Source organism: Nansenia antarctica, assembly GCF_963989245.1.
Source record: "Nansenia antarctica genome assembly, chromosome: 4".
NCBI classification, from domain to species: domain Eukaryota; kingdom Metazoa; phylum Chordata; class Actinopteri; order Argentiniformes; family Microstomatidae; genus Nansenia; species Nansenia antarctica.
The window spans coordinates 13,918,110-13,931,687 of record NC_137689.1 but is presented as its reverse complement, the minus strand read 5'-3'; the positions used below and the strand labels follow the sequence as shown (position 1 = coordinate 13,931,687).

The window sequence follows — 13,578 nt, the reverse complement described above, 5'->3', positions numbered from 1 at the left end:
TATTTGGTGTCTTTTACTGTGATTTATACATAAAGGACAAAATGATTAGACTTACTACAAAAATGGTATAATCACAAGTTAACACTGTTTTGTTTTTCTGGTCAGTGTTGATAACATTGTCATCATAATGATCTGAATCATCATCATCATCATCATCATCATCGTCGTCATTGTACAATGATCAGAACAGAGTAATGAAGCTGTACATTCCACAAAGCATCAGACGGTTATAGACATGACAAAGCAGACTCTACATACAAGTGTCATCGTCATCAACTCATCATCACAACATTTGTCATTGTTTTCATGGTTAGCATTAATCAAATTGTCACCATAATCATCATTTAGTTCCGTCAGTATAAGTGGTTCCACAGAGTGGGATGGAGAACTGTAGTTCCTCCTGTCCCGGTCTATTGTGTGTGGATCTACTGTAGATGTTTCCTCTGGCCTATGTCTAGGCATATCCACTTCCTCTGGCAAACTGCTCCAAAGGAAGCAGTCAAATCCTTCTAAGGTGTTTTATATGAGCCCATTAATAATAATAAACATGGAGCAGGATAGATGAGTCTTCGGTTAGGGTAGACAGAGGAGGAACAGGTGAAAGATTGATCACTTTCAAGGTCTGTTGATGGTAACTCAGTCTGAGTGACTTATAGGACATCATTACAGGATGATGAGAGGGGCAGCGTTCTGACCATCCACATTGACACTAGTGGAGAAGCATGGGAGGAGTCTCTCTGCAAAAGCGCAGCCAGTGAAAGAGTAGATAAGAGACCTGGCCTCCACATCATAAAAGGAGACCTCGCCCTCCTCGTAATCCACAAACACCCCCACCTTCTGGGGCTCCTCGTTCAGGGAGAGCAGGACATCAGGCCCAGCATGAGCCATGTAAACCCCATGCAGCAGTCCCACGGCCCAGTGTCCATGTTCAGGACTTCTCAGTAATTCTCCGTGCCTGTTGATGGACTCTCTGGCTATTCCTAAAACCCACCCAGTCTTCCCCTTCACCTGTACCTCGTAGTAGGATCTCCCAGAGGAGAACCCTTCATTTCCTAGAACCCAGACTTTTTCATCAAACCGTGAAGGGTAAAAGATACTCTGCTCTCTGTCTTCCAACCATGCTTGTCTGCCATCTTCAGACACAATGATGCAAACATGTGCTGTATCGGGGTCAAAAGTCACATCTACAGCATACCGTTGCATCTTCTTCAATTCTACATCACACCTTTTTCCGATCTCACGACTGAGTATCTTCTCCAGCTGGCAGAAGGCTCTCCTTACTGTCCCCACACACAGATTGCCATGAACCCCGATCTCAGACCAGTCTTTGGTGTGCGGGAGGGCGAAGAGGGACTGGGAGCTCTGGATGAGGAGGACGGGGTCTTCGGTGTGTGACAGATGCTCTATCTCAGTGACTCTCCTCTGTAGCTCAGTGATTTCTCGCTCCAGCTCTTCCATGAGCCCCTCAGCCCGCCTCTCTGCTGCTTTTTGCTTCTCCTGAATCGCTTCAACGAGCTCGTTCTGGCTTCTCACGATGGAGCGCGCCAGAAGAGCGAAGACCTGCTTAGCCTCTGACATGTCTTTCTCTGCGTCCGCCTTGCTGAGTTCCACAGACCTTTGGATTTCTTTAACTTTCTGCAACCGTCCCTTGATCCTCTGACGCAGCTCACCTTTTGTCCTTCCCAGCTGAACCTTCCTCGCTAAATGCTCTTCCTCCAGGGGGACTGTGTCGTGGGTCTTGTGGTCTGTCTCAGTGCAGAACTGACACACGCACGTTTGGTCTCTCCTACAGAACAGCTCCAGGGGTCTCTCATGCTTCTGACACACCCTGTCTTCCAGGTTCTTCACGGGGTCCATCAGCTTGTGTTTCTTGAAAGAAGCCACTCTCTGATGAGGCTCCAGGTGAGTCTCGCAGTAAGAGGCCAGACACACCAGGCAGGACTTCAGGGCTCTGAACTTCGGCCCAGTGCAGACGTCACAGGACACTTCTCCAGGTGTGGCGGTGGTTTCATCGTGGGGGGGAGTAGGTGTGACTTTCTTCTTGGTGACGAGTGTGCCTTTAACTTCACTCAACTTCTTGACCTCAGCAGCCATTTCTGAAATGAAAGTGTTGACACGAAGCTCAGGTTTTATACTGAATGTCTCCTTACACAGTGGACACTGGCACACACCACTGACACCCCAGTATCCTCTGATACAGGCCATGCAGAAGTTGTGTCCACATGGGATGGAGACTGGGTCGGTGAACACCTCCAGACAGATAGAGCACTGGAACTGCTCTTCAGAGAGGAGACTGCTGGAGGAAGCCATAGCCTAGCTGGGAACAGAATGAGAAAAACAAACTGTCAATGTCCTTCTGAGTGTATGGGCCCATTTCATAATATCAAACAATTCTGATAAAAGGATTACATGATGATGTAAGCAACACTATCGGATGGAACTTTAGTATAGGGATAGTTCACCCAAATTACAACATCACATGTGTTGTTCCTTACTGTGACATTAGTTTAATGAGTTTAATTAGCTTTCAGTGACTTGATTTGAGCATGTCATTTTAAACATAAAATTATGACAATTAGCTGTTAGTTAAAGTGCTCTGAAGTATGTCCTTTCAGGGTAAGGATTTTGTAGAGTGTAGAGTTGTCAAAATAGCCAATGTCGAGTTTTCCAGCATAGCTTTGTTGGACTACTGTACTTCAAACAACATAGGCCACACTCAGCACAGGGCATGCTGTTGTAGAATTATAATGTTCACCTCAAACAGCCTAATACTTACTCTTTAGAGAGGTAATGTACCTTATAATGGACAGATTTGCCGGCAGCCGAAGTAGTTTTGTGCTTGCAAGTTTGGGATAGATTATTGACGTGATACATTTTAGGACAAAAGATTCGGGGCTCGTTAAACATAATGTGAGGTGAAGCTCAGAATGCCCGAGGCTAACGTCGTCAGTTCTCAGAGGCTGGTCAGAGGTGGATCTGTCAGGTACAAGGTAGGGTCACATCCAGTTAGTTTGGTGAAGGCAGTGTTTGTTTTTATGGTTCTGGATGTTGTTGACAGATGGACATCATTACGGGGCATGTTGTGAGTGTCCATCATTCGCTGAGCTGCGCTGCACTCATCATTTCCTGGCTATGAATCTCCACTGTGGAGGTGTGTGGCGTGTAGTTGGCTTGCTACCCACTGCTAACACGTTATGTAACCGGCCTGTTTTCAATCTCAAACGAGGTCTTAAAGGTCAACAGTAAGTTCTAACACAGAGCAGAGAACAGGACAGGCCTGTTGATCATGTACAGTGTCTACATTTGTTGAAGCAACTCTCACAATTCAACTCAATTCAACAGGCTTTGTTAATATGACAAGTGTATGTTGTCAAAACACAAACAGTGGTATTCTCAAACCGGTATACCATCCTCCCAACATACCTGCTACACCAGTAATACCTCCGGGTGTGGCAGGAATTATACCAGAGTAAAGTGTCCAACATGCTACTGGTAATACCATTCACCGGCCCAAGCTTACAAACAATCAGACATGTGTGTTGGGGGAAAACACATGTTATTTCTGTTCTGTTCTGCTCTCTCTCTCTCTCCTCACCTCTGTGTTTCTCTCCTTCGGATCAGGACACGTATCCAGAGGACGTGAAGGCTGGATCTGACGATGCAGATTGTCAATGTTTTAAAAGGTTCTGCTCTTAACTTTCAGTTTCCCAGTTAAGTTTCACTTCTGAGAGTGACAGCCCCAAGCCCCTCCCCTTGTTTTCCTGCTCTTAAAGAGACGGAGTCGTTTTTTTTCTTCTTCTGCCCCTTGTATAAGTCGTATGTCACACTTTCTCATTGCTTGTTTTATGTGCAGAGATTATTTCATTTTAAAACCAACCGAATCAATATAACAGAATTGGTCTATAGTTAATCAGCCACCGTAGCTTACGGTTCATAGATGCATAAATGCTGGTTATGGCAACAGAGGGAACATTGGTAGAGCTATAGATGTGGTTATCCAGGCTGACAGGGTGGTTAGGCAGTGATGTTTCTGTGGTTAGCTTGATAGGTGGTGTTAGTATAGTGTGTTTACAGAGGTATGAAGAGGAATGCTTAGGTGCAGTAATTACCCCTGAGTAGAGTGGAGCTTTGCCCACTTAGCTGGCAATGCCACCCTCCCGGGCACTGCCCCTGATGAGTGTCACGCCCTGGACCCTGGACCTGGCGTCGGGTGGGGGGATGGTCTGAATGGGGAAGATTGAGCAGGTTTGGGTCTGCCCCAGCACCCTACAAACATAGGGCCTGTGTGAGTGTGAGTGTGTGTGTGAGTGTGAGTGTGTGTGTGTGTGTGTGTGTGTGTGTGTGAGTGTGAGTGTGTGAGTGTGAGTGTGAGTGTGAGTGTGTGTGTGTGTGTGCATCACTCATCCATCAAAAAAGCAGTGGATAATGGGCTTGGCATGGAGGGGTAGGTAACTTTTCTCTCTTTTAAAATTCACACACGAGTGTGCATGCATGTACCTGAGTGTGAGACTGTATCCACCCTTTAAGTTAAACAACAGTTGACAAATATTTAAGCATTTACATAAATATCATCTATAATACATTCTGATACAAAGGAACAATAAATAAATAAACTGAATATCCCTGTGCTCATTATACCAGACACAGGGAGGGGGCCGGGCGGTAGGCAGCAGCAAATACATATGCAGAATATGTGAGGCAGTTTTAACTTAATTGGGTCAGGGGAAAGTCAGAGTTTGGACCAAAAGAAATTGCTTAAATTAGTCTGTTTTTCTTTTTTGTTCTTCCTACATCTTTTGCATGGTCTAGGAACAGAGAAAGGCTGTTGGGTTTGGTCCACATGTTTTGTTTACAAGCTTTGCATGAAGATCTGGGTAGGAGTGTATTGGTATTCCAAGGTTGGTGTGCTCTCTCTGCATGTCCATGTGTTTTCTTTGAATTAAGACCGGAACAGAAATCAGAAGAGCCATGGGGACTTACTGGGATTTCAACACTCCTCTCCACAGCTGCTCACCATGAAGACTAGGAGCAGGAGGATTAGACGTGTAGAATACTAACCCAACTGAATCTATTGGTGCAATGACTGGAGTACAGAATCATGTCAATAGATTGAGATTGTACATGAGAACAAATAACTAATAATCATCATCTCTATTACATTAGGTAACATGCTCTGTGTGCCTCCTCACTGAATCATACTATATTTGACGTGGATGATCTCATCTCCTGCTCCTATCACAATAGGTTCCACCATTTTCTTAATAGTGACTACTATCGTCAACCAATTCATGAGTGAATGATTCAGTTGCTACTGCAATCAGAGAAGACTTTCTGCATGCTTGGTATGGCAAGACCCCTCAAGGAAAGGGACTCGAAATAAAGCACTCTCCACTCCTAACCCTGGATCACCCCAGCCATTAAGAGGCCTAATAATGAGAGGACACCGTCACACAGAAGACTACACAAATGGAGAGAAACCTTTATAAAAGGACGAGAAAAGTAGCCAATCTTTCACAAGGTATGACTAGCTAGTTAGTTATGGTGTGTATTCAGACCCTGCTAAAATTGAGTACCAATTACGCTAGAATGTTTTTGGCTTTTTTTTTTTTTTTTACACTTCCCCAGCCTTCTCCTATATACTGCTGAAAGGGTGAATAGTCAGATCGTTTTTACTCTGCTCGTCATCTGTCATTTTAGATGATGTCACACAAACAATCTCGACTATGATGGCAGCAGTTTTACAGTTTCAGATGTGTACTTCAGACAGAGTACATTGTGAACTAGTTATTTGTCAGCAGTTTTAACTGTCATATACAGTTGCATAAATATCACACATTTTAGAATAGAGCACATTATATGAATACATTATATCACCCATTTTCAGCATGTTTACATACAGAACACATGTGACTGCTGATGTCCAAATACTGCCAACACTTCGGTGTTATTTAGCACTTGACCATTCTTATTGTTGCATTGATCCAATAACCAACAGATGTTTATATAAAAACCAACAAGAGCCATGAGATGGGGCAGGTCCACAATACTGCTGTCTCTGACTTGGTATCTCTGTGTGCAGATATTTCACGTCCGGTAGTGAAATGAACTGACCAAACAAGCCACCTCATATAGGCTTCAAGTAAAGGCAGGAAGTTGGCACAGGCATCAGACTGACGTATGTCTGGCCGGTAGAGCTCATACACCGTGGGGTCTCAGAGTCTTGATCAATACCGTCCCTCTGTAGACTCTGTCGTTGAAATCATCCCATCAACACCCCTATGGTCAGCTCCAACTGCATCTGATATATTGGTAAACCCTTGTTCCCTGTAATACATGGTTAGGAAGAAATGTAAGAACACAGCAAATACATGCATGTTGAGTGGGTTAATAAGGTCGCATTTACACTGCCAGGTAGAAGTGACTCAATTCAGATTTTTTGCTCACATGTGGCACCGATCGGATATGTAACATGTACGTGTAACCAGTAAAAATACACATTGAATCGATATTCTCAGATCCGATTCAGGCCTCAATCATATGTGGAAATAATACCTCTAAACATACTTTGGAAAGCAATGGCTTTATATTATAATATATATAAAAGGGATTATAATTTCTGTCTTGTTTGTGTCCATTGCAAGTGCCGGCTGTCTGTTTACTTTCGTTTTCGGGTAACCAAACCCTTATGTACGCATGCGGGTTGTTTCAAGTGTTACGGAAGTGTAAGCACAGGTATCGGATATGGGTAGGCGTTAAAAAATAATTCAGATATAGACAAAAAATCTGAACTAGGCATTACGACCTGCAGTGTAAATGCAGCCAAAAAGCATTCAGGTGGTCACTCAGTACTATAAAAACACTTCCATGTTCCATGTTCACACATTTCCATGTTCACACTTACTTTAAAAGCTGATCCAGTTCCCTTTTGATTTTGTTGACAACAGGTGGGCCCTGATATATCAGAGCAGTGTACACCTGGACCAAGGACGCTCCAGCACGGATCTTCTCTAGGGCGTCCTTTCCACTAGCAACACCCCCAACGCCAATGATTGGCACCTTACCTTCAATGAGAAAGCGCATACAAAGTGCATAAACAACTGACACATTTAAGGCGAATTCCGGCAGAGGTTTCACTTCATTGAAAGAAATAGGTACCATAATAAAGAAGTGGGCTAAGATCATCATAAAGCATAATGGTTAAGCACAAGGATTTCTTTTGCAGCTAGAAGAGTTGACATATCACTGGAAGGTTCCTACCTACCTTTGGTCAAGCTGTACATCTCCCTTACAGTGCGGGTAGAGAGCTCCTTGAGTGGTTGGCCGCTCAAGCCTCCCCCCTCCTGGCTCTGGGAGTCCTGCAGCGTCTTAGGCCTGGATACTGTGGTGTTGGAGACCATCAGACCGTCTAAACCAAGCTAAAACACAAACAGACGGGTTGAGGGGATGCCAGTATTATCAACACACTAAAACATTCATTCAGTACCGTATCATTAAGACATTGCACCAAACAAGACCTGGGTTTGAAATACTAAAAAAATCTGCGCTGTTGAATGACGTCAGACTCTCACCCGATCCACACTCAGTAGCGTTGCTGAACCTTCTCCCTTGGTGTTGTATGCACATATATGAATATTTCTGCTGGTGTATTGTGTATATTGTTTTTCTGTGCATGATTACTACAATCATAGAGAGACCTGAAGGACCTCAATGACCCCATCACAGCTAGGTTCTGACCTCAGTGATGACATCGGCTATGTCCTGTTTGTCCTGGGCAGTGAGGTCGGGGGCGATCTTCACCAACACTGGAGGTCTGCCCTCTCCTTGCAGGGCATCACGCTCTTTCAGCACCTGGGCAGGGTGGGGGAGACAAGATGGACACCCGAGCCAACATAAATCCTTCAGTCCAATTAAGGCAAAGTCAGTTCAATACCACATACACTATAAACGTAAATGACGACTATTTAGGGTACCCTCATGGTTATATTCTTACCCTGTGCAGCAATTGCCGCAGTTCTGTTTTACCCTGCAGGTCCCTCAGGCCTGGGGTGTTCGGGCTGCTGATGTTCACCACCAGGTAGTCAGCCAACGGACCCAGGACGCGCACCCCCTCCAGATAGTCTGCCACCGCATCCTGGGACTGCTTGTTCTTCCCCAGGTTGATGCCCAGGGGCAGGCCAGCTACAAACACACAGCAGAGTCAAAGTTGAAATAAATCATTCTCTCTACTATTATTTTGACATTTCACATTCTTAAAATAAAGTAGTGATGCTAAATGACCTAACGCAGGGAATATTTACTAGGATTAAATGTCAGGAATTGTGGAAAAACTGAGTTTAAATGTATTTGGCTAAGGTGTATGTAAACTTCCGACTTCAACAGTATATCAGCAAAAAAAATCTAAATTACTAACGTTGGCCTTAAGTACCTCTACCTTTTGTCAGCTCTACCTGGGTCCTTTCCCTTGCCTTCAACCTTTCTTTGACTGCAACCAGACCACAGCTGTTGAATCCGTATCTGAAACACACAACATTGAATATTTGTTACCTTCACCTTATATTTGCTACCTATACTGTAGCAATCCAAACACTTGCATGTCAACGAGTGCGTGCGTCATGGGTACTTCACAAAATGTGCAAAGCAAGGATGATTGACATAGGCCTATTTCATTTTCATTTTCTTCTCAACAAGCCTGTCTTCTGTCGGACCCACTTTGTGCACACTGAAAATGACCACAACTACACACAAGGCACAGAAGCAGACTGGTTTGTCAGTTATAACTCATGAATATTTATGGTCATGCCTTAAATCTAATTTCACAGCACCTTTCTGAGTACAAAAGCAAGAGCAAGGAGGAGATAGTGGAACACACTGATAACATACATTTGACCACTTAATTTCAGTGTGCAGCTGTGTAAGTAAAAGATGAAAAGGGAATCCATTTCCTCTCATTCGGCTTGATATATACAACATTCAAATATGTAGGCGGCATATTCCCTTTCAGTAAGTGAATCCTCTATCCACCAGTCACAGCAGGAAAAATAATCTATGCTCAGGCCAGGGGCCATTGGCAGTCGTCGTGCTAGAAGAAGGATTATTTTTTGGTTCACTTGATACCTAACCCTAACCCTATTGATTAAATCATATTTTATTGCCAACTTATAAAGTACTATATTAGAACATCAATACTGGTCCTTTAGTATTAGTAGATACACAATCTATTAAACCATACCTGTTGATCACTGCCTGGTCAGAGGTCAGTCTGAATACACGTGGTTTGGGGTTCCCTTCCTGGGGCTTAGGGGTGATGGTCCCAACCTCCACAAAGCCAAAACCCAGCCCATACAACCCATCTACAGCCTCTCCATGCTTGTCAAAGCCTGCTGCAATTCCAATTGGGTTCTTGAACCTTCGGCCCATGACGTTCACTTCCTAGAGACAGCAGCAAAAACAAATCAGACAGAGCGTGAATTCCTGGGAATTGAATTGAATGCTGTATCACGTAATTAATGTATGCAGATATATAATAATGGATTTGAAATTGATTGATTATGGGTTTCCCTCTGGCCACTCTGATATTATATGGACCCGTTCCTGGGGTGATGAACGGCCATTGAACCTCTCAGCCATTGAACTGTGACTCTTTCTAAGTCACCCTAGGCCTCAGCATAGCATTTCTTATTATCTTATAGTTATGTTCCTCTCTATACGCTCAGTTTGTAGTGACCAGAGCCTGATCCCTATTCAAATGAGGAACCCAGAAACAGGGGGATATATTCCGCAATCATGTGAACTATCAATATCGCACTCAGAGTCTACTTTCTAAAATGTTGAAGACATTTTAGCATTGAGCAAATTCTAGGAGAACCACAGCAAAGGCTGTGTCGACGTATGCAAACATCTCGCTTTCACTTCAAAAGTGTTGTCTGTTGCATCTCCGTTTTGAAATTCTCTGGCAGTGTCACCCCGCTCTATGACATATCCCAGAGTCTACATTTAATTAAATGTTTTTTAATTTCAGGGTCTGCGGCAAGAAAATGTGAAAATGTGTCTATAGACACAGCAGCCTATATCTATTGCTATGTAAAACCCAACTACATTGATATTCTATCATTTCGTTCTGTGAGGCACTGTCTGAAAATGTTGATGTAATACAGTATGTGACGGTAAGAGGGTCATTCTCACAGGCTCTAAAACAGAGCACACATGTTAACGATTTAGTTCTTCTCTTACCCCAGAGTGGAGTTAGGCACGAAACTGGAGAACACGTGTTCCAAGACAAAGTGAAACAGAGGAGGCACAACCTGAATGTATCCAATAAGAAAACTTGTTTTTTTAAATCATAAATCATTCTGTTTTTGTGCCTACTATCCAATGCAAAAAGAAAAGAGAGACACAACACCTGATCCAACAAGAGAACACCTCGGCGCTCCCTCCCACACTGACCAATGAGGCTGGGTCTTGGTAACGGTTCAGGGGTGCCAGCCCCAGACCAATGAACCGCACGGCCATCACATGGGCAGTCTCAGCGCCCACAAGTCTCTGCAGGAACGGCATTAGTTGATTGGCGTAAAAGCGCTCGTCTCCCACCGCGGTGAGGTAGGACACGAACAGGACACCGCCGGCACCGATGATCTGCACCGCATCCTTCACTCGCTGCAAAGACCACACTATTAGGCTAGGCTTAATCAATGCAACATCAATTAGGATAGGCTTGAATGAAAATGAATGTGCAATAATACTATGTGCAATATGACAACCCTCGTGCACATAAGGTTCAGAGATAGGAAATGTTAGGATATGTATAGCATAGCATAGAGTACAGCACAGTGTTTTATTTGTATAGTATAGTATAGTATAGTAGATAGTGTATATAGCCTTTATTTATGTAAACCAGCTCTTTTCCCTTCTTGTTTTTAGTATTTTTTTCCTAGCACCAGGGGAGCCCCCCCCCCTCCTAAATTTCGTTGTATGGTACCTGTACTGTATTAATGACAAAGACCATTCATTCATTCGAATGCACTGAAACGTTAAGTGAAATATTATCACCATGTTCTTATCGTTACATCAAGTAAGCAACCCGATGAAGACTAGCTTATCATACAGAGAATAGCATTTATATCAGTATCAAGGCAAGTGAGAATGCCCAGGTGGGTATCAATGAGAATATTGTTTGCGGTCTACAATTGTCATGACAGAGGTTCGCATATTTCAAATGCATTAATAGAATGTCCTTAGCAGCTAGGTATGTTTAGGCACAGCCCTTGTCATTTAGCAAGCAACCGGCTACGTATAGGCAAGGCATAGTGTCCAAGTTACATTAACCTTCATTTTCAACACCACTTCCTACGTGCGCAACGTCCTGGCTCCAGATCACCACAACAATACCCTTCTCTGATGACTGTAATGAGACTATTACATAATGACACACGTGTTATCAATGAAGTTACCTTCAGTTGTCCCGCCATGGATGTTACATCAAACTTGAAGGGGGAACTGTAACTAAGCACGTTGCCGAGATTAACGTCAACAACTTCCTGCAAGTGTTCTCGCGATACATTTAAAGGGGCAATCTGGGATTGGTACATACCATTTTGGATTTTTGTGATATCTATTGATTCTTGAAGAAAAAACGTATAAATAACTCACGAGCTAAATTCAACTGTCTCCACATCAGAACCCAAAATATAAACAAACACTGTATATTTTAATAATGGATAAAATGGATATAAATCTCATGGATGGTAAGTTCTTGCATCCATAGCTCCATCTAGTAATTAAGTGTGGTCACATTTCTCCAGCCCCCTCCCTCAGCTGTTATTCTTCACCACCGGCGTTGCCCAGGGGCCAACAGTATTGTAACAAAATTAAAGACAAAAAAGAAAGGCTACCATAGTGTGCACATCCTTATGTTACGTAGCATGAAATCAGGATTTCTGCCATAAAGCAGTAAAGCATGTAAATAAAGCACAATATACAATAAAGCATGAAAAAACATATATATATATATATATATATTATTTTTTTTCTTCTTTTTTTCTTTTTAAAAAATCTATTAAGGCTAAATGTTGTCCACCTGCTGCATGTGTCACAGCGCTTTGTCTGCAACCTCCTGGCTTGCCGGTGGGTTGCGTCTTGATAAGCGGGACATTCCCTTTCTCTGTTTCGATCTCATGCTGTACCAGGCGGGTACGCCCCACCTCATTCTCATTCAGTGGGAAACTGTCCTTGAATCCTAATAATAGCTGCTACAACTGCTCACTGGGGATCTAGGCCTTCACAGTTCCTTTGTGGATATGTCCCTGGAAGCTCAGTGTGCCCTTCTCTAGGTCCAGTTAACCTGTACAGCTGCTTCTTGCTGATGCACAGTCCTGCCTCCCACAATCAACATCCCTTTCCCTTTTATGGGGGACAGATCATCTATGCAGAGCTGCATGTACGTAGGTTCAAATTGAGTCTTACCTGGTACCACATCAGGGTGCACCAGGGTTACAGTGGACTCCATATCTAATGGGCAGAGCAAGACACACCCTCCTCAGGGACGCGGCAAGTCCACAAAATCTAGTGGCCTGTTCTTTGAGGCATTGTAGCTTCACTCCCCCGTATGTGCAGCTTGGCAAAACTATTACGCAGTTGTATAGTTGCTTTAAGTTCCCATCACCACCCCAGCCTCCACCTGCTTTGGTTCTGCTCAGTCTGTATCTATGGAGGGGTTGATAGATGAATGGGCTCACTGCCCTGATACTGTACATTCAGACAGGGAGTTCTGAAAAGAGCAGAGCCATCCAAATATGTCAAGCTTGAATTATCATGTTATATTCAATAAATGGTTATGCTAAGATGTGAGTGTTTCTGACTGAACCACTGGTAAATGGATTGCAATCACTATTAATATTCTTTAATTTGTCTGTCCATACAAAATTACACAGGCCCACCCATGGCTACTGCTGTTTGTTTGCTTATCTTGTTAAAACTATGTACGTCAATAAGAATTGAAACGTTGAAATGTGCTTACATCCCACACACACACACACACACACACACACACACACACACACACACACACACTGACCTTGGTTTTTCACTTTGCATGTCCTTTGAGTGTCTGCCGTGATTTTCCTAATGTAGTAAGAGCATATTCACAATTTTTCCAGAGAAAGCTCATGATTTCCATGAGATGTACAGACGTACCGTCTGTCTTTTACTCAACAACTCCACACTGTGTGACTTGTTGCAGTTTGTGTTTCAACTCCATCATCCATGGATTTGTTAATACGAGTTTCTTTCTTTTTGTGGATTACCGGGGGCCTTTTATCCATGGCTAGATATCCATGCAGCATAGGGGACGAAGACAACGAGTATGGTGCCAGTTTAAAGTTCAGACATGTGTTCAGGAATGTGTGCTATGAGTTTGCACAAAAGCCCCAAACCTGGTCCCAAGCCAGAGAGACTTGTGAAGAGAGAGGAGGGAAGCTTCCGAATGACCTGAACTGCAATACCAAGAACTTTCTTCAGAACTTCCAAATGGAAAGAAACTCAACCAACCTGACTTGGTGGGTGGGTACGGGAGGACTATCTCTC

At 43.5% G+C, this 13,578-nt stretch overlaps 2 protein-coding genes across 3 annotated transcripts; both read right to left on the bottom strand.

Annotated features, from left to right (window-relative positions):
• Window positions 1-663: 663 nt before the first annotated feature.
• On the bottom strand, window positions 664-3,703 carry LOC308155680 (E3 ubiquitin-protein ligase TRIM21-like; the record flags this gene model as incomplete). The annotated part of the gene is made up of 2 exons (XM_080529054.1): window positions 3,596-3,703; window positions 664-2,317 (listed from the first exon to the last, which is right to left on the bottom strand). The coding sequence occupies exon 2, from the start codon at window positions 2,308-2,310 to the stop codon at window positions 664-666; it is 1,647 nt and encodes a 548-aa protein (XP_080385180.1). The 5' UTR covers window positions 2,311-2,317; window positions 3,596-3,703.
• A 1,805-nt stretch (window positions 3,704-5,508) lies between these two features.
• dhodh (dihydroorotate dehydrogenase) lies at window positions 5,509-11,471 on the bottom strand. Of its 2 annotated transcripts, XM_080528450.1 has the most exons (9): window positions 11,448-11,471; window positions 10,444-10,653; window positions 9,230-9,429; window positions 8,432-8,514; window positions 7,991-8,178; window positions 7,735-7,848; window positions 7,262-7,415; window positions 6,902-7,061; window positions 5,509-6,324 (listed from the first exon to the last, which is right to left on the bottom strand). In XM_080528450.1, the coding sequence occupies exons 1-9, from the start codon at window positions 11,463-11,465 to the stop codon at window positions 6,225-6,227; spliced, it is 1,227 nt and encodes a 408-aa protein (XP_080384576.1). In that variant the 5' UTR covers window positions 11,466-11,471; the 3' UTR covers window positions 5,509-6,224. The 2 variants fall into 2 exon arrangements, with proteins under 2 accessions (XP_080384576.1, XP_080384577.1); XM_080528451.1 differs by lacking the exons at window positions 10,444-10,653; window positions 11,448-11,471 and adding an exon at window positions 10,231-10,298.
• Between the last annotated feature and the right edge of the window lie 2,107 nt (window positions 11,472-13,578).

Bases quoted from the DNA above. Each gene is read 5' to 3' on its own strand.
- dhodh (XM_080528450.1), bottom strand. The intron at 7,416-7,734 runs GTCAGAACCTAG...TTTGTGTTTTAG, and splicing joins TAGCCGATGTCATCACTGAG to CTTGGTTTAGACGGTCTGAT. The intron at 6,325-6,901 runs GTAAGTGTGAAC...CATGTATTACAG, and splicing joins GAACTGGATCAGCTTTTAAA to GGAACAAGGGTTTACCAATA.